Consider the following 22,167-nt stretch of genomic DNA (forward strand, 5'->3'; position numbering starts at 1 on the left):
AAATAAAGTAACAATGACTTTTATTTATATAGATTTGTTATGTATAAAGAGCAATGTGAAACGCCTAAAGGTATCATGTTGTCATAGAAATTAAATTCCGCCGTTAGCTGACTTCCTTGAAGCGGCATGGGAGTGCTTTTATGAAAAACAGCTTATAGCTTACATATATACAAAGAAAAATACATATATTGACTTTGTGAGGATTAAAAGTGATTCAAAATGAAAATAAATAAATTGATTGCATCAAGTTGATTTATTAGTTTGATTCGGTTTTTGTTTTTAAGATCGCAGTCAAGTTTATTCAGTTTAATTGTGTTTGAAACTTACGTTTATCCAATGAGATTATAATTAGTTTATGTTTAATATTTAAAAAACTTAAACCTAAAAGTAAAATGGTTACTTAATCCTACTTTAAGTTTATTTAGTTTGGCAACGTTTTTAATTCTCATTTACTATAAATGAAAAAAATATGATTTAAAATTTTTAACTTATCATTATATTATTAATGAAAAATTGTCAAACATATAACATTTAACAATATTTACAAAAATCAAGTATGATGAATTTTGTTTTTTATAGTTTTGTTGTATGGAGTGTAACTATTGTAAAAAAAAAAATCGTTTTAAAGAAAACCCATTTATTAAACACATGAATATATTTGATATTTTTAAAATTTAACAAAGAAATAAAACTTTCAAAAAGTTTTATGACTAAACTTGTAATTCAATCTAAGTGCATACTAAAAATATTTACAAAATATATCAAACTGTTATATTCTATCAATGATAGACACTTATTTTTATCAGTGTTTAACAGTGTCATTCATAAACACTTATAAAATTTTATTACTATTTGTTATTAATAAAATCTGAAATTTTTCCAAATAAATATCAATAAAATTATTGTAAAGTAAAAACTTAATAGTTTAAATTATTAAATTTAAATTTAAGAGAAAAAAGAAAAAAAGTAACTATAAAAATGTATTAATTATTATTGTTGCTTTCATTTTAAACTTAAAATATTCTCAGAATCTACATCTTAGCTTTGCTTTAACTTTAGGTCTTTTTTTTCTTTTATTTTGCTTGTGGCACGTGTGGCCTATAAAATAGTCTTTTTTATGTGCACGTGTAATCGTGTCATTTCCAGATGTCATAAAGCATTTTTTTATTATAAATTATTCAAATAGATAATTTAATTAAGCATTGTGTTTAGAATACATGACAATACATTATTTTGATAAAATTAGATATTTAGTATAGTAACCATTTAAAATTAGTATTTTAAAGTATACTTTAAACTATCCTCGCCAAGAGAATTTAAAATTACAATCTTAATCTTAAGTAAGAACTTTTATATTAATCAATTTGAACTTTCATCGATGTTTAGATATGCATCAAATCGATTAGAATAATTAATACTTATTAAAATATTTAACTTAAAAGGATATTATTTTAGAAATGAAAGTCATTCCAAATATGTACGTTTATGTCTAAAAAAAAATGTATGTGTAATTGTCCAATGATATTTTAGGTATGTATGTTTAATATTTTTTTTTTACCTTGAAAATGTCCAAACCATTCAAAATTAGTGTTTTTAAAGTATACTCTAAACTATTTTTACTAAAAGAATTTAAATAAAATGAATTTTTTACTAAATATTTTTTATTAAGTCAATCTAAAGAACAAAATGTTTTTTTTCGTAATCCCACGATGTTTTAAAATATTTTACTTTTTCTTCAATTTTTCAAAATTTTGAAATTTTCACCTATATTTTGATATTCCTATCGAAATTCGAATTTATTATTTGTTATTTTGATCATTTTTTTCTAAACGAATTTAAATGAAGTTTTATTTTTCTTTTACAAAATCTTCAATTTTTAAGAAATCGCATATTTCTATTCAAATCCTTTTTATTGAATTTTCTTATCATTTCATCTTAAACTTGAATTATTACGAATTCTATAATATTCTTCTCATTTTCTCTCGAGTTCCTATTTACTTATAGAGTTTTCTTTTTCTTCTTTTTGTTCCATTAATCATGTTTAGTGTCATGATTTTCTTTACTCTTATTATGTTGTCTTATGTTTAAGGTTATGATTTTTTTTCATACGTTTTCATAAAATTTATTAAATTTTATAATTGATTTCGTTTAAATCATGACCTCTTTTGGTTGAAATGTTAATATTGATTTTTCTTTTTAAAGTATAGAGAATACATTTCAAAAGTAGATATTAAAAATCACACCACACCCATTAAGTCACCTAAGACTCTCAAGAGACGACTTGGGAATTTGCTATAAAAAGTTGAACTCTCTTTTTGTCACCTTACGTCAACTAAACTAAATATATTTTATATATTTATGGTAAAGTGTGGAAAAAGAAACATATCTTTTTTTCTAATTTTTTAACAAATAACTAAAATTATTTTTAAGAATAGTAATATATATATATATATATGTTTTTTTTTTAAGAAGAATTTTTTAATCTTCTATTTTTGCCTTTGTATTACTTCATCGCAAAATTTGCGAGAAAAGACCAAGAAAGCTATTTGTGTCGAGAAAATTCCCTTTTTCGATTTTGGGTGGGTAGTTTTTATTTGGTATTTATCTTTCAAAATATTATATTTTCTATTGAAAAATTACATGAGATGACAAAAAAAAAGAGTTAGAAAAAAAATTTCAAAATATTAACGTCTAAATCTTGGAATTTATAAACCAAATTCAAAATTTTAAAGATAAAAATTGTAACATTTTAAAATCTAATAATTACATTGAAATCAAATTCAAAATTTAAGGACTAAATCGAAACTAGACAAACAAAACGTACCTTTCTATTTTATTATTATTATTATTATTATTATTATTATTATTATTATTATTATTATTATTATTATTATAATAAAATATTATTATTATGAAAAAGAAATGGAAAAGGGGAGGAAAGTGATTTTAAATTTAGGGAAGTGAGCTAATTAATTTATTGATATATATCCTAAATATTTGAAAAGGAGAAATAGCTTCTTTCCTTGACCCCTCCATGATGGGAGGACGACTAAATTAAAATAATTGCACACCATGCATTTCAAATGTCACTCATGAATATGTCCAATGCAAATGGATATGATGCTTCTCTTCTGTTCCCACCCAAACGATCGAATAAGATATTTTTGTTCCTTCTTCTTCTTCTTCTTCTTCTTCTTCTTCTTCCCCTTCCCTAGTCCCCACCTAGAAATAAGAAAAAAGAAAGAGTAGCAATCATGCATGAATTTGTGTATTTATCAACTTTTAAAATCCACCGTTGGATTCTCTAAAATATACATCAGTCAAAGAAAAACATTAACAAATCTAGAAAGATTTGTCTTTTGTTTTTTGTGTTTTGTGTTTTGGTAGTGTAGCTTAGACACTCGACTCCCAATCCCATAATTATTGGTGTTTTGTTTTTCTTATATCTTGAAAAGTTCTCCTATATATTTTCGATCCTAATAAGTAGGAAAGATTAAAATGGAATTTAAAAAAAAAAAAAAAATCCTATTTTAAACAATAATATCATATGAAGAATAAAAGAGAATATGAGAAAGTGGGGGCTTGGTGTGTTGGGGTTAATTGTAATGTGTCTATACAATAGTAATGATTCAACTTGGCATTATTTGCGTCTGCCAAAACCACTTCAAATTTCAACCTTTTTTTTCTTCTTCTTCTGCTTTTTGTAGTTAATTTATATTCAATAATAGAGCACATGAATAATTAAGAAATATCTTTTCTCCTTTTCTTAAAAATTAGTGTGAATGCCTTTTCTTCTTCTTCTTCTTCTTCTTTTTCTATTTTTGCATAAACTAGACTTGACTTAATTTACAATCTATTTGTAAGCGCTTCCATCGTTTTCTTAAATTAAAATTTGTACAATGTCAAGCTGGTCCAACTCTTATATACATACATACATACATATATATTAAAGATTTCACTTTATGATATATCCTTTTAACATATGCCCTATTTTCCTTCTATTAGCTTATCAAATATCCCTATTGAGGAGGAGGAGGAGCATGAATCATATATCATATTTAACCTAACATTCATTCCTATACTCCTAGATTGTAAACCAATTATTCAAGAAAGTCATATCAACAGGTTTATATATATGCACTTTGTTAGTTTTGATGATATATGGACATCTCCTTTATACTAATTATTGGATGTGTAAATGTTGAGGTATTTTGAGAGGAAATTAAAGGTAATTAAAGTTATCGTCAATTTGATGGCTATTTTAGTGCATTTTTAGAAGTAATTTTGAGGATGTTAAAATCACTTTTGTGATCCCTTCAAAATATATCGGTTGGACAACTGCTTCCTTACTTCCTTCAATTTCAATTCATTGTTTACGGTATAACGCCTTTTGACAATCTAATATTTTGAATCACTAAAAAGTAATAATTTGATATTTAATTTTACAACTCTTAAGATAGGGTTAAAAGTGAGATTTTGAACATTTTAAGAGTTATTTTAACCATGCACTCAAAATCACTTACAAGCATGCTTTTGGGAGAGTCTGAACATTTGGACAATATATATATAGTTAAGAGAAAGCATTACAATTTAACCGAATTTTACTTTTATTCATTATTCCTCGTTGCTTTGTTAAGCTTAAAGCTCATATGTCATTCCCACTTTAAGCAAACGATTGTGAGGAATATCAAACACTCTTTCACTTTGTCTCAAATTGTTTCTCAAGAAATTGTAAATATAATCAATCAAAATCCTTTTCCAAAGATTGGATCCTTCCTTAGCAATAATTTCACTTTCTCCAACCAAATGAACCACACCATTTTCCCAAGCTTTATCAACATCCTCAATCTCTTTCTCCAATTCCACTTCTCTAATATTTTGTTTCTCTTCCTCAATTATTACCCCATTCTCATGATTTTCCTCCTCTTCCACTTTGACACTAACCCTAACATCATCCCTTAAAAACCCTTTCAATTTCTCCACCAAACTTCTCTCAAACGATTCTTGCACGTCGTTGTGACCATCTGTGTAACCGTACCTCACGACACATCGAAAGATACCAAGCTCTCTTGGCTCAACTCTGCGAAAGAGAAATCGCTCGTCTGATGGGACCTTGCTTATAGGCAATGATTTGATCGAGACAAATACGAGAGTTTGATGAAGGACGGGGACGTTCGCCATGTAAAGCTTGAAAATGGGAGGAATGCCTTGTACAAGCTCTGAGTAGAAAATGGCAAGGCCTTGAACTCTACAAGGATTGGCAACTGATAAAATGTCCTTGAGTTGATGAGAAGAGATCTTGTTATGAAGCTCATAATAGTATTTTCTTCTATAGACAGTGTTCCAAGTGTACATAATGGCCATAAGTGCAAGGGCAAAAGCAAGTGGAAGGTAACCTCCTTGATCAAATTTGTAAAGGACTGAGCTCAAATAAAGAAGCTCCAATGAACCGATGACAAGAATGTAAATGATTATCAAAACCATGTGGGTTTTCCAAATCATGATCATGATTAATACTAAGAATGAAGATGTGAGAGTCATCACGAACACAACAGCTATGCCTGCACAAAACAAAACAAAAAGGATAAATATAACAGTTATTCAATGGATTTCATCCGAGAGTATTCTAATTTAGCAACTTCTTAGGCTAAATTTATATTTTAGTCCCTAATATTTAGACAGCTTTTCAATTTAGTTCTTTATATTGTGTTGATGTACATGGATTAGGCACTAAAGAGAGAAAAGTCATAATGTACATTTAACTTTTTTCTAAAAATTAGTAAAAACATGGACTTGTTTGGTTACGATCTGAATTATGTTTTATGTTTTTCATATTATTTGGATTATTAAAATATGTGTTCGATAGAAAAATTGGAATTTATTTTAGAAAATTGTTTCCAAATTATGTGATAAAAAACGTACAGGAAAACCTACATGAAAATTAAAACCAACTCTATTTTCATAATTATGTCTTTAAATTCTCTACCCAAAGAATAGACTCTTAATCTTCTCTCAAGTAACCTAATTTCTTCGAAAATTTTAGGTTAAGTTTTAGGCTAAGTACTATTTTCTAAACTAAGATACTAAAAGGAGAGAAAATCATGGAGTACATTAATAAAATATCTGAACTAGGTTGTCACATCTTTTAACACTCATAATGCACACCCCAACCTAAAAGAGAATTGTATTAAACTAGGTACTATTGACATTAAACCATTGTTGGACTCAAAAGCGTAAAGAGAGACGAGTAAAAGTAAAGTGTGTTACCATAAGCATTTCCTATCTTGTTAGTGTCCTTGAAGGCGAGAGTGACAGCTAAAAAAGCAAGCATGAGTAGAAAGTTGACTTGAGGGATATATACTTGGCCTTCATACTTAGAAGAAGTATGAACAATTTTAACTCTTGGAAAACACCCAAGTGAAAGAGATTGTTGAATTATAGAGAATGTTCCTGAAATCATAGCTTGACTTGCAATAATGGCTGATAATACAGCCACCACAAACATTGGATAGTATAAAGGATCTGCATTTGTTTACCAAAACGAAGAACTGAAGTTGAAGATATTAGATCAAACCAAATTTGACAGTACAATCGACAAAAGAAACAAAAACGAGGGTGGATGAGTTTGGGTTGGACCTGGAATGGATTTAAAGAAGGTATCTCCAACATCATCAATGTGTATACGAAGATAAGAGGCTTGTCCTGTGTAAGCAAGCAATAAAGCTGGATATGTAACCGCACACATACTTATTTGAATTGATCTCACACTGAAATGCCCAACATCAGCAAATAATGCTTCTGTCCCTACATTATTTCCATTATATATTTTTTAACCATATAATTTAACACAATAATATATAAATTAAAATGTGTTTCATTCAATTGAGTTAAATGAATTTACTTTTATACCTGTTATAGAGAGAACAATGCCACCAAGGGAAATCCAAGCTTCGGTTTTGTTTCTTCTAAAATAGTCAATAATATATTTAGGGTTTAAAGCTGTAACGACTGAAGGATCATAGTTGACAAAATTGTAGAAGCCAATGGCAGCAATGAAAATGAACCAAATGCATATAATTGGAGCAAATGTGTAGCCAACTTTGTCTGTTCCAAATCTTTGAGCCATGAAAAGACACACTAATATCCCAGCTGATATCCCCACTATTGTATCTGTTTCATCATTTTCAGATCCAATTATGAGCTATCAAAAAAATTTAATTAATTCACTTTTTTTTTATCATGTTTACTTAGACATTTTGCAAACGTAATCTAGATATAGGAATTAAGGTCACTTATACTCTGCGTTGTCTTCTTAACATTATCTTTACCTTTATTGTTTAGGGTTAATCAAAAAAAAGTTAAAAAGAAAATAATTTCAATGACGTAATCATATATAATTATCATAACATCACTGTAACAGACTAACAGTAATAGTAGAGGTAATGGGCGTTTAATGTATATTTTCAAAAACAATAAGATGAAGTACTCTTCGTCCCTCTAATTAAAATTGAACATTTTGATTACATATTTGACGGGTCCACAACTCATTATATCACAAGTAAACAACAATATGGAATAGTGGATGTTGAATATTATTGCATCATAATAGGGATGTATTTAAAAGAGCCAAAGAATATTAAATGTGGGCCATTATTGTTTACTAGGATAAATCAAATCATTACTTGACTTTGATATTCTTGTTGTATTACATTATTATTCTTTTTCCTAAAGAAAACTATTACTTTTTAAGAGAATATCCTTACCAAGTTTAGTTAATTTAGACTTAACTTTAATTACTTTGGTCTTCAGATCATAGAAAATTTTGTTTTTTTTTTTTTTTAATTTTGCTCATTTAAAATTAATTTGACCTTTTCATTCGTATTGTAATTAGGAAAATTGCATCAGATGACAAATTTTTTTTGAAAAAACAGTCCATAAAACCTTTTTTTTTAGCATATTGCAAGTATGACAAGTAATTAGATATATCATACGACTATCAAAGAGTTATCAGAGGGCTATCTGCTTTTAAATTTGCTACTTTTGTAGTTTAGAAAATGTAATGACATGGATAATATTATCATAAAATTTTCGTTATTTTCCAAACATCCCTCGTAATTATTTTCAACGTTGTTTTAACCTTTTTAACATATATTTGAATGTTACAGGTCCTACAACAATATTTGAATGTCATGAAAATCCATCGATTATATTTTTGTTACAGGTCCTATAACATATATTTGAATGTTACAGGTCCCACAAATATCCATATCTTAGTATAGAAAACTTGGCTCTCAGCTTCCATTATATTTTTGTTTTTTTCAAAATAAAGCTATGGAATATTAATTTCTAAGTAACTAATCAGCATGAAGGTTGGTATGATTAAATATTTGTGTGATATTTAATTTAGTAATGAAAATAAGAGGAAATAGTACCTTGTGTTATTGAAGATATAGCAATTCTAATGCCTCCAACAGCTGACAAAACTGCAATAATTACAAAATACAAGGATTTAACTGCAAAGTCAAAAACAAAAGAGAGCAAAATGAAATACAACTCTTCCATATTTACACTCATTGCCATTTTTTCTTCTTCTTCCTCTTTAATTTTAGTCAAATTTTGCTGTAAAATAATTCCAAAGGAAAATTTGACTAACCTTAATGATTTTGACTCCCAACCTACTCCCAGAAAAAGGGGGACAAGATGGCATTTGTCACTATGAACAAAAGTCTATGAGAATTTTAATATCTTTTGCAAAATCACAATTATATATATATAGTGTAAATTTTCATCTTATTTGTTCCTAAACATAGTTTGTATAGTAATTAAATTAATTTCAGTTATATAGTATGTATGTATATATAAATGTGACATATACGAACTCCAACATGTGTTAGTGTGTGGATTGAGAATTCAATGTTTTATAATGTGTAATACCAAAAAAAATTGACTTCACAATTTTTTTGGAACAAGTTACAAAGTATTTAATAAATATGATGTCAATTATTATTATTCTTTATCAACTCAATTTTTTAATCAATTTAGTCTCTTACATTCAAAAAATTCGTAGATAAGCTTAAGTGACATGATGAAACACCTAAGAAAAAAGTTTCTAATTCATCCTCCAAATATGTAAGAGTCAATTGAAATTTTAAACTTTTTTTTTATGTACCATAATTTCTCTTCTCTAGTTAAATTTATCTATCGTCTCATTAAAGTATCATGTTGTGTGTAAATTAATGATCTATCAACTACAACAATACTTACCACAAAGAAGAAAATATATATTTAGCTACCAAGAGTATCTATATACGATTACCCGAAATGCAAGGAGTGAGAACCCCATCACCGATGACCATGGAGGTGCCAAGCATGGTTGCAAAGAGCAAGAAAAGTTTCGCAGAGCGACGGTTCTCGAGTTGCGATTTCAACCATGACGCCCGCCGCACACGGTTGTTGGGAATGTCCAATTCGTAATTAGAAACCTCCTCGTCCTCGGCTTGTTGGCTAGGTATTAACCCTACTTTGGCATATCGGCAAAGTAGAGAATACATTGCAAATGTTCCTCCTATATGTTTCAAAACCCAAAAATGGACCAAATTAAAATTTTAATTTATTCTTTTCTCTTCTATTTTTTAAATACAACACATCAAAACCTCCGACTTTTATATAATAAGATTATATCAATTATCGTTGAATTGAGCTAGATTTCACTTTGACATTTTCATCACCTCTCGATAAAATAACTAATGTATTGATGAGTAAAAAAATGTAGTCTTTTATTTAGCAAGAGTATCTTAATTTCTTTTCTATAGTAACTAAAATAGAATAAATTTAATAAACTAGGAAATGAAATATATATATATATATATATATATATATATATATAAAAAGAAGAAGTCTATTTTTCTTTTAAAACATTATTTACGAGGATAAAAAAGTCAATAAGACATCTAGGCTGCATGTGTGCCACGTGGATGACTTTTAACGGCTAATTAACATTTAAATCTACTCACAAAAATAAGGTTTTAATTGGTATGTTTTCATTTTTAATTTTTTTAACAAAATACTAAAGGAAAAAATATTTTTAAATTTACATATAATTTAAATGTATAGTAGAATATTAAAAAGAGAAAACGTAAAAAGTTAATTTTGTTGCCAACTTTCTTTTCTTGGGAATCTGTAAATGTGAATGTGGTAAAAGAAAAAAAACCTACGTTTCATTGGTAAATGGTAAGTAACTTTCTTTAATTTACCTAATTACAAACTTTAGATAAGTAACTTTTCTCTAATATAACATTTTTATTAGGTGGAAAGATGATAGGATGTATGATTGAACTTTCGACTTTTTAAGGATAAAAGTGATGTCAATACTACTAAATTAATACTATTAATCTACGTCTCATTCCAAGTTTTGTAGTGTTGTAAAGTAATTATTGTTCTAAAGATGAGTTCATTTCAAAATTTTCTTTAAATTTACAAAACTAAATAGTTTGTATTTTGTAAAAGCTTCAATAAAAGACAATTAGTGTAGGTGCATTCGGGTATTGATTAATTCAATCGACAAATTTGGTAGCACTATCACATCTCAAAGATAGAAGCATACATGTGTTACTAATACAATAATTGTTGGAAAAGAAAAGATCAAAAGGAAAAAAAAAAGATGATCTTGGAGGTAGAGAATAAATATAAACGAACACTTATGACTGATGTTCGATATTTAAAAATTCAATAACACATTCATCAAATCATCTTAATCTAACGTTTATAATCACAAAGGATCATATACCGTCCTATTTTAAGTTGGGTTGGTTTCAAATTAATAAAATTAAATTTGGCTAAATCCAACCGAATCTCGAACTTATTTGTAAATTCTAAATATATAAATGCATCATGCAATTATATTACACATATATTTTTTAATTTTATAACTTCTTTTTTCTTACTTTTTCCTCGACCATACTCAAGAATTTAGAACTAATTTTCCAAAAATATATATTGAAATTGACGCAAATTGGGCCAAGCATCACATAAAGAGCACGAGATAAGTTTAATCTTTTATATTTAATTCATTCAGATGTCTAATTACAAATTTACCCTACAATAAAGTTTACTTTTCTAAAAAAGAAAAGTCTTTTGTAATCGAAAGGATTATATAGGGTCGGATGGGTCAATCTCACTTATCTCTTAAATATTCTTTTGAAAATGAGTGAGGTCGACTACCATTCAAAAAGAAAGTTTAAAATTTCTAAATAATATTAACAAAGTGAGTTTAACTCAGTGGTGTAGTCTCTAGAGGTCGGAGATTATTACGCTATAATACTATAAATTTTATTATTTAAAAAAGAATAATAAGAATCAAATTGTTGAATGGGAAAATAAAAGAATAAAATACCGTCGCCATTGTCGTTAGCTTGCAAGACGATGAAGACGTACTTAACCAAAGGAATCAAAGTGAGTGTATAATAAATCAACGACAACACTCCCAAAACGTCGTCCTTATGTTTAATCCCCACCGGAAAACTGCTCTGAAAAACGTACAACGGAGACGTCCCGATGTCTCCGTACACTATTCCAATGCTCTGAAACGCCAATTGCAGAGTCACCCACCACCCGGCCGCAGCTCGGTTCCCACGGTGGCCGTCGAGGTTGTTCGATTCAATGTCTAAAGAGTCGAAACGGCGTAGTTTTGGCAATGAGAGAACTTTCAGATCGTCTGTTATTTCAACTTCGCGGGCCATTGTTTCTTTATTATTTTTAGAGAGAGGAAGGGTAAGTGGTGATATAATGTATTGTTTATGGAAGTGAAGAAGAAGGGTTAAGATGTTATTTATAGAGAATAAATAATTAGTTTCGTTTTTCATTTTCGGGTTTTTTTTTTCCTTATCACGTTTAATTTATATCAAATAAAAGTTTTATTTACTTTATAATCTATTTTCTTTGTTTACTTTTATTCATGTAGTTTGGAAAATCCGTTTTTTTGGTTTTGTCAATAATATGAGCATACTAAGAGGGAAATTAAAATAATTCTTTTATCTACCATTGACCTATTTATTATATTACGGGAGAATTATCAAAAATGGTAGATTTGTTAAACTATTTACAAAATGTAGTAAAATTTCATATCCTATCAATAATACTCGTTAATAAATACTAATAATAAACAATGATAGAAGTTTATTAGTTTATATCATTTATAAAATCCAAAAGTTTGCTATATTTTGTAAATATTTTAATTTATTTTATTATATTTAAAAATGTCGCTTATTATTTTTGTTTATATATTTTATGAATAATTAATTTTAAAGAATGTTACTTTTACGTGTAATGACTGAAGGTAGTATAGATATGATCTTCATATGATAGTCATATTAAAAAGATTCATATAAAGGTAAGAGGTTCAAAATTGTTATTTTGCATATGGTTAACTAAAATAAATTCATTACCGTCCTTAAAATCTTTTTTAGAAAAAAAAAATGAATTATTTTGACAATGCAAATTTGGTGCAAAGTTACAAATAGGACTAAAGAGAAGACCTCTTAGACATATAATACTTACTTTGGGAAAGTTTTGACAAGTGTTACATGTTCTTAAGTTTAAAAATATAGGTTTAAATCTTATTTTAATCTCTAAACTTTTTTTTCTCATTCTATTTCGGTTTCTATATTTCTAAAAACGTTTGTTTTAGTCCCTGAATTTTTGAAAAACTTATTTTAGTCTTTGCCGTTAAAATTTCGTTAACTCTAACTGAATGGTGAGATCACTTCCATATTTGAATGATTCGGTTGTCAAATAAGATGATTAATCTTAATAATCTACGATTTTAATTTTTAATTAAATATTAGATGGTAAAATTGATATTTTATGGAAAAACTCAAAAAGTAACTTTGACTTCGAAATTTTTATTATTGTCATCATTTTGGTGCACCAAGTTATATGCTAGATGAAATTCATCTACATACAAATTTTTTAGTGCCCTAAGTTTGGGATATTTTGTGCTAATTTATTGAGTTTATTTTATACATGTGTTGTAATTGCTTTATTTTTTTAGTTTATTTTACCTTGTCATAGATGTTAACATCGATATATTAGCTAGTTCGTTTTTATTTTTTTAATACTTAATGTCATTATTCCGATTTGCTTTAAGATTCCAATATGAAAAAATAAATAAAGAGTGGGGAGTGAAAGAGGAGATAAGAAAGATTTAAATTTTGGAGAAAAAAGAACAATTAGTTTTTTATTTGCGAGAGATTAATTATGTTTCCCCGTTGTCATAAAAGATAATAAACTAACAAGATTTTCTATGTTATTTATCAGTTTAATTAATACGATGAATATAGAGCCCAATAATCCAAATATAGAAATCTCATTTTATCATTTAATTAAATACTTAATAGAATTCTAACGACAAGGACCAAAGTGAGCTTTTCTCAAAAGTTCGAAGATCAAAACGGACACTTTTAAAAGTTTAGGGACCAAAATAGAATTTTAACGAAAAAAATATATACATATAAGTGAAAACCAAACAAATTTAATAAAATATGGAACAGAAGATTAAATAATTTTATGAAATTATATTTTAATTTGTTTAATATATATATATATATATATATATATATATATATATATATATATATATATATATATATATATATTTGTGGGTGGAAAGTACTGTAAATAACAAAATTATTAAAAATATTTTCAAAATATACGATGGATAGTGATAATAGTCTATCATTGTTGATTGTTGTTGGTGATATACAATTAAATTTACATTCAACGACCGGTTTAAGTTTTTTGGTGAATTGAGTTTAATATGGTATCAGTTTCAGAAACAGGTGATCCAAGAAAGTTTGATAAAAGTCTATCATTATCTATTATTGATAGAATCTAAAAATTTGTTATATTTTCTAAACATTTTAGTTGAAAAAAAGATAGAAATGATATTTTAACTTAAAATAATATTATATTGATTTTGTTCATAATAGATTTTTTTTTTTTTTTTTATAAATTGATGTTTTTTTAAGAAAAAATAAATAAAATTTGACACATTAATTAAGATCCATATTAGAAGTTAAATTAGGAGTAGGACCCCATGCAATATATCATTCCATCAAATATTTTATGTTAATCTCTTAACATACACACACTTAGGTTTTGGATGATTGTGTTTTAAGTTATCACTCATTAACCTATAACTATAATCATTAGTAAATAAAACATATACCCACATATATAATTAAGTTGATGTGTTTTATTTTTAAAACAAAAATACTACGAGATGGTAAGTCAACTTGAAAGTTTGACTAGAAATGTGTTTGAATTGACTTTTCTGAGCTAGTATTTATAAACATTTAAAAGGTTAAATAAATCCAAACCGATACTAATTGGGTAGAAAAATGATCATGAATGTAAAGAAAAAAATATCTATAGTTCCCTTTACATCATTTTCACAAAATTTTTATCCCTAGGAAAAGAAATGTTAAATTAAATTACTAGTGCAGTTTGTAAATTTTCGAGTTTGTGTATTTATACTCTTCGAACATTTTAATAAAAATTCTAAACTTTATTTTTTAATGTAAATATTGGAAATAGTTTCTATTTTCAAGATCATTATATCGGTTAAGTTCGTAAGCTTTCCATGCAAAATTTTTGAATTTATATCGTTGTATTTGTAAATATTTTTAATAGTTTTATTTTTTAAAATAATTTTTCTTTTAAAATTTCCAAAGAATACATTTTTTTTTTTAAGAAACAATAATAATGAAACTGAAACCATACGTTACTTTCAAGCAATAATACAAAAACCCAAAACCATTGGATGTGTTAAGAACTTTTGACCAAAAGCGTTTTGTTTTCTCTTTTTTTGTCCTTTTGGAGTTTGGTTCAAAAGAATGATCAAATTTGGTTTCTCTTTGGCTCCTTTTCCAAGAATCTTTACTTTCAACCACAACTGAAAATTATAAAATTATTAAATGAAAGGTTAAGTTAAAAATAATTTACCATATATTTATTTTTTCAATATGTACTTAAAATCGTTGCCAGTGAAAATGATTATAAATATAGTAAAATTTTATATTAAAGTCAGTATTTTAGTTCATCTCGTATAATGATAATAATATTTGACTAACTGAAGTATATTTAGTTATGCAAACTTTTACTTTTTTTTTAAATATATTATTCGAGAAAGACATACAATGTAAACAAAAATATTGTATTTTTAATTAACTCTTTGAAACATAATAAAAATTCCAACGTTTTTTAAACGAACCATTATCGCACCTATTTGACCTAGAAACTTTAATTATGAAACGTATAAAATTATATTGTAATCAAGAGATTGGAAATGTCACATACTATCACTAAAAACAATTTAATATATTACCAAAATTCAACAATTCCTTAAGTATAGTTACAAAATTGCATTTTGAATCTTGGTGGAGAGTGAACACACTTGTCAATTATTGAAGTGTTAATTACCATAATTTATAGGCTTTAAGTTTCATGTGTTTGAGCTTCTATAATGTCATTTTCATCACTAATCTATTGGTTAGAGAATTGAAGTGTTCGAAGTTTTTATGGGGTTGTTTGGTGCACAGGATCGAAATCAAATGTCTGAGAATTAAATACTTGCAGGCTTATCTAGTGGGGTTTTGATGCCTAAGAATTAGAAATGTCTGTGTTTGGAGTGCAGGATTAAAATTTGAATTTGTGATGTGTATGTTTGGATGTTGGTTTTACATTCTTGGGTTCAAAGATAAACAAGAATGTTATGACCTCAACCTCAATAAAATAAATTCTAGATACAAAACATAGAGGCGTGTTTAGAAAGGAGAAGTACTCTATTTATATTAAAACAAATTGGTTGTGTGAACTAATAAATTTTTAGTTTCAAATCACTCAATCACCGTTAATAAACAGAAAAATAATGATTACTATGTATTGAATACAAATAAAATAAAAATAAGATTTTCAAGTTTAAATGTCTCAACCACTGAAAGTAAATATTAAAATTTTTTAATACAAATACAACTAACACATATATAAATAAAAATAAGATTTACAAATTTAAATCTCTCTCAACTACTAGAAGTAAAGATAATTATCCACGATTAAATCATTCAAATCTATCTGTTTTATTAAATTTAAATTCCTCGATTACGATCAAAGTAATATTTTTACCATTCTAAACCCAATGAAAAATGGTAGTGACTTAGACCAAAATTTTGAATCACTGAGCAATACTAGGTAACTACTCTAGATAGAAAGTTAAAAGGATAGTATTATATCAAAATTGTCAAAAGTGAAGAGTCCATCAACAAAGGCAATGAGCAAAATCAAAATGGTTAATTTATGGTTAATTTTCAATAGAACAAGAAAGAAACAAGTGCCCTATTTTTTAAACACAACTTTTTTTTTTCTTTCCATTAAAAAAAGAAAGAGTTGGATGATTTATCTCATTGCCATTTTTAGCACAAACAAACAAACTTGAATCAGTTCCTTAAGAATCAACATCTATGGATTTTTAGTAATCAAATTAAACAATTTTCAAGAAATTAAAAGAATCCATGATTTTGCTCTTTGAGCTGATAATCATAGAGAAAAAGTAGCAAATTAGCCTTTGCTTTTGGCAATGATTTGGCCTCTTTTTTCTACTTATTTTTGTTCATTGTTACTTTATTCCTTTCAGTTAGGTGAAAATGTATGGCTTGTTTGGGAAGGAGATAATTCACTATCTCAATTGTATTTATTGAAAGCATTATTCAACAATATTCTATCTGCATCATCTTTACTTCTATATATATACCTTTTCTAAACACATTCGAAAGTTAAGGTCTTCAAGAAATATCGTAAAATTAAAGTTGTGTTTCCTAACTATTTGATTTTTTTACTTTATATTATTTACTTCAAAATCTAATCAAAGAGGAGATTTTGAAAACTTGGGTTCACTTTTTGAAATATGCTAAAATTCTAAAAACTTATTTGGTAGACGAGGGAAGTGAATTTGAGTTTACAATATGAAATACAATCTGTTTATCTTTTATAATATAACTTTGAATTAATTTCAAATTTCAAAAAATTGAACGTACTAACACATAAAATGTTTCCAAATTTTGCACTTACTTATATTACCTAATCTGAAAATAATTGCATCGCCAAAAACACAATCCACACACTTACTACCAAAGTGGTGGAGTAGGGCTTGAACTTAGGTTTTAGAGAGAATCGACTCTAATGGTATATATATAAGGTAAAAGTTGAGAGAAACGACTTGAGTTTTCTCGTGCCTATAATAAATCTACAAAACTCAAAGAACATAAAACAGATTCAAAGAAGAAAAACCATCATAATTTTCGAAACCTGTATTATTATCACAAGAAGCTTAAGATGTTAGTATTTAGACTTCCCATGGCATAAAGATTATTTGAAAATGAAAGAGCTTTCATTAACTTGCATTTTATAATACATGATATAGAATTTACAAAAAGTTGCACCATACAATAGGCAAAAATTGGTGCATGAACTTTGGGAAAGTGGAGGAGATTAAAATCTTACAAAATAGAAAGTTGATATCAATGGATTGCACGAGCAAAGCCCCCATCTCTTGAAAATGGTGAAACAATAAGGAGACGCCACGGTTGACGTTGTCCTATGATTGTTTGTGAGTTCTGACCTTATCAAATATCGGATTCTCAAGAACTTCCCTTGCCGAAGGACGCCGTGTTGGGTTGGGATCCACCATAGCCTGTTGTTAGAGTTAGCAATCAATCAGAAAAAGTAGCTAAGAACATCTGTAACAAAGTTCCAAGATAATGAAGTAAATAGTGAACATTTCTTTATAGTCATACAAAATCAATGTAAAAATCCGTGCTTTTTCCAGAGGTAAGTTTCTTCAATAATCTCACGTTATTAATGGGTTATGGGACATCAAATTGTTCTTTATGCAGGGACTTCATCCACGGTAAGGCTAGTTAAGATTTCAAAGAGGATCCAAAATTGGAAAAATGGACAGGGATCATTCTCTACAAAATGAGTGGTTTATGTAATAAGGTACAAGGCATTCATTTGAAACATCTGATTCAAGAATGGTTGACCTCAAAAAGGCGCCCATATTGAAGGAACATGGTGAGGATTCCATGTTGAAGAAATAGAGAGATCTCTTGCTCTTTATAAAATAGAAGGGTTATTCCTCTTATTTCCAATGGAATTTTAGATGAAACCTTATTTTGAGAAACTTAAAAAATACATCTTGTGGATTTTTTTTTTTGTTTGATAGATTATGTTGCTGAAATGCTAAAATCAGGCTTCTAAAACAACATTTCTACCAATAAAAGAATGAACGAAAACAATCAGATCAGACTATACAAATATGGTATAAATAGATAGGTAAGGGAATATCAAAAACTAGTTTATTCTAATAAGGATACGTCTGGTTCTATTTATCTCATTCATCTTTCTGAAAAACCACTACATTTAATATCCAGACGGTTTAAACAAACAAAATCAAACATTCCTTTTGGCAAACATAGGGTAGCGTAATCTGGGGATATCTTCTAAATTCTAAGGGAAAATAAATGCAGATTCCTTTTATCTTTTCGAAGGTAGAGAAGCAACTTAGTTCAAGTTGACTTTTGGTGGCATGAGTTTTGACCTTCTGACAATGATAACCTTTTACATGTTTTTTTTTATAATGGAAAGTAAAATTAGTGAGAAGAAATGCAAACATGGGCAAGCAAGCATACAATGACAAGATTCCACCACAAGGTTAATCATCCAAGGAGGATGAGTCCAGGCCTAAGAGCAGGCCAAGAGGCATAGTCAGTATAAATGAAGAGAAACCAAGTACCTTGATTAAGTTTTGAAATTGCAATGAATGACCAGGAAGGAGTGGCAATTTTCCCTCCTTAAGGTTCATGAAATGCGTTTCTGGTAAAGTGAATCCTCTGACAATCTCATAAATAGCAGCTCCCAAGGAGAAAATATCAACTTTATCAAGATAATCATATCTTTCATTCAGAATTTCTTGAGGCATATAGCGTGCATCACCCTCCTCAATAGGCAGACTCTTATCAAGAAGGGTAACACACCCAAAATCACCAAGTTTATAGACACCATCTTTGATATAAATATTGTCAGGTTTCACATCTAAATGAGCTATTCCTTTCTCGTGCACAAATAGCAATGCCTTCGCAATCTGCTTGTAGTTTCATTGTCAGCAGAGAAACCAAGAAATTTCAAAAGTTACCAGTTCTAGAACTTGAAAATTGAATGGATAAAGCTTATATATTATATACTAAGGCTACTTAAGAATTCAAATGAATAAAGATAAGACACTTATACATAATTTATAACATTCCAGGTCTTTTTTTTCTTTCGGAAGAGGCATTTCCTGTTAAAATTAACGTACTGAATGAAGTGCAGAAGTAAAAAGTTTACTCTTCCAAGCAACGAATCAAAATTAAGCTTTCTTTCATGTGTAAACAAAAGAGTATCTTCGGAAATGAAATTTCATGAGCAGAAAATGTAATTTTTCACAACTCAAAATGGAACTAAAACTCACCTGATATAAGGCTCTCAGCGCATCTACCTCAGAGAATGGGTGAGAATACGTGCCCATTGATAAACTACAATCACAGAGCTCCATTTGAATGTAGAGTTGTTCATTTTCAAACCATGAAGTATAGTATCCAACAATGTTTTCATGCGACCCTACATGAGAACAACAGTTAGAGAAAATGAAAAATTGCTCTAGTGAGGGAAAAAAACGACAAAAAAAAAAATGTAACTAAATGAAAAACCATATCTAGCTAAATTTACCAACCTAAAGCTGCCAAAGCTTGAACCTCCATCAAAGCTCTCCTCCTGCAAAGGGAAGAAGAAACTCAGTTACACATTGGCTGGTGTTTAGAGGTTAAACATATACACACAGACACACTATAAGATGTAACCTTTCCGTGTCTTGATTCAATGGTCTTGTGCTTTGCTTAACAGCATATAAGCAGCCATCAATTCTCTTTAATACCTTGAAGACACGGCTAAAATTTCCAGTTCCTATTAGCTGCAAATAGACTGAAGTTATTCCAAATTTTGATAACTTGAATAGAATATGAATAAAAATAAAATCTCAATCTCTATCAGCAAAAGCTTGCAGACACTAAGCAGATGTGTTTCTGCCTTCTGGATACCTTTATCTCATGAAAATCAGTGTGATATCTTGAAAGACCATCTCCACTAAATAACGCAGGAAAAAATCCTACACAAAATTGAAAAGCACGAAACCAATTCATTTAACAGAAATCCATTATGTTGCAAAAGACAATTTCAAAAAATGTTTTATTATTATTGACGGCTTTGAGAACTAATTGAACTATACCTGCACATTTAGTTCGTTGATTGCCAAATGGGTCTACGCCTACATCTGAAGCATCTCCCAAGTATGGGTTCTTCATGCAAGGAGGAGGCATAACTCGACAGCGAAGAGCAACTGCAGATTGAGATACATAGCTTTCTTTCTTCGGCATGGCCATGGTCTCTTTCTCCATATCCACGTCATCTGATCCAAAAGTGTCATTTCCAAGTTCCACAACTTGTTCGCAGCCAGACAAACTCGGACTCAGGGGACGTACTAAAACATTTTCTGCTTAAATGGAGAAAATGATTACATTACATCATTCAACAACTTTCATCACTAATTTTAAAAGAGGAACACTAGGGCTGCTAGATTTTGATCCCCCAAAAAATATTTCAGAACAATGTCCCCATTTGGATAGATGACTTCTACACTAGTCATACTTTGTTGCAAGTGATTAACCGTTTAACATTATTCATTACGAAAGTTCAGCTTCAACATGATTACATTACAATGAAGCGTATATCATTTGCCTGTGATAATTCGATCTCTTATTACGGTCCCACTCAATACAATTAATTAACCGAGATAGAAGTTCAATATTGTCAACTTACCATGTATTTTTCTCTTAGTTTTAACAGTATTAATCTTCTCTGGAGATTTGGGGCAGGGAATGCATTCCTACCAAGAAATGTACACCCAGAAAAGTTAGAAAATTAGCTTCTTCTTCTGAAAAAGAAAAAACCCTTGTGTTTTCCCTGGTTAGCTTTCTCCACTAACTTCTCACCTTGTTGCTATCCACTCCATTCAACAAATTTTGATTATCCGGGGTGATATAATCAGGGGTGCTGCAACAAACAACCCAATAATCATCCGGTCAGTTACACTGCAGCCTTCAATCTCAATTACTAAATCATACTACAATATTCTATCTATTTAATTTTTAATGTAACATGAAATGACTCCCATTTTTGTAACTAACAGCAGCTCAAACCAACTGACAAATAATAAAAAAGGATACAAAACTCACCAGAAGAAGTCTTGGCTAAGAATGAAATCTCTGTCCTCAAAGTTAGAAGATGAGGAAGGAAGGGCATCAGAAACGTTGACCGTCGAGGGAGCTTCAGATTCCGGCAAGTTCTGGAAGCAAGCAGCGGAAGAAGAGGAGCGGTGGAGTTGAAGAGGAGCAAGTGAAACCTTCCCTAACTGAACCTGCAAGTGCCTCGTCACTGTCCCTTTCATCTTCTTCCTCCTCGTCCCCATCGTCGTCCTTAGGGTTTTGGATTTTCTCCTCATCACTAGTGAAATCTAAGCTTTTCCGTCTCACGCTCTCCGGTACGGATATATATATTATTATATCGATTTTCTTTTGGCGTTGTTAATTCAAATTGCGCGGGGGGAGAGTAGTGGTTGTGCGTAGCCGAGAGTAGCGTAAGCTTGTTGGGAATAGGAACGGACTCTCCATTGATTGGATGCCTAATGATTTTGATCTACGGCTTTGATTGCTTGACGATGGGACTGAATTGATTTGCGTGCCTTGTAAGCTTCGCCTTTTCCTATCACTCCAAAAAAGAAATGGGAATATTATTATTATTTCATAAATTATTATATTGTAGCATATGAATTTAAGTAAATAAAGTTTGTTAAAAATGCTAAATATGTTTTAAATATATCCAACATTTTTTTGATTGCTTAGAAGTTGTTAATTTGTCAAATGAAATAGATATCTTTAATGTTTATTGTATAGTTAGGAAATAATTATATTGTATTTATTCTCCGTACCTAATTATTATCTTGTGTCAAATAATTAATTTTTTTCT

At 28.7% G+C, this 22,167-nt stretch overlaps 2 protein-coding genes across 2 annotated transcripts; both read right to left on the minus strand.

The window, feature by feature from the left end:
* Window positions 1-4,540: 4,540 nt before the first annotated feature.
* On the minus strand, window positions 4,541-11,858 carry LOC103492897 (potassium transporter 5-like). Its single transcript, XM_008453442.3, has 7 exons — window positions 11,393-11,858; window positions 9,317-9,565; window positions 8,433-8,483; window positions 6,910-7,170; window positions 6,637-6,804; window positions 6,268-6,522; window positions 4,541-5,561 (listed from the first exon to the last, which is right to left on the minus strand). Exons 1-7 carry the CDS (start codon window positions 11,736-11,738, stop codon window positions 4,639-4,641), a joined length of 2,253 nt encoding a protein of 750 aa, XP_008451664.2. The 5' UTR covers window positions 11,739-11,858; the 3' UTR covers window positions 4,541-4,638.
* A 5,586-nt stretch (window positions 11,859-17,444) lies between these two features.
* Window positions 17,445-21,741, minus strand: LOC103492846 (wee1-like protein kinase). Its single transcript, XM_008453389.3, has 10 exons — window positions 21,378-21,741; window positions 21,135-21,195; window positions 20,962-21,028; window positions 20,372-20,635; window positions 20,184-20,251; window positions 19,947-20,056; window positions 19,820-19,860; window positions 19,559-19,707; window positions 18,845-19,192; window positions 17,445-17,743 (listed from the first exon to the last, which is right to left on the minus strand). Exons 1-10 carry the CDS (start codon window positions 21,641-21,643, stop codon window positions 17,648-17,650), a joined length of 1,470 nt encoding a protein of 489 aa, XP_008451611.1. The 5' UTR covers window positions 21,644-21,741; the 3' UTR covers window positions 17,445-17,647.
* Window positions 21,742-22,167: the final 426 nt, after the last annotated feature.

The sequence above is a fragment of the Cucumis melo genome, chromosome 1 (assembly GCF_025177605.1).
Source record: "Cucumis melo cultivar AY chromosome 1, USDA_Cmelo_AY_1.0, whole genome shotgun sequence".
Classification (NCBI taxonomy): domain Eukaryota; kingdom Viridiplantae; phylum Streptophyta; class Magnoliopsida; order Cucurbitales; family Cucurbitaceae; genus Cucumis; species Cucumis melo.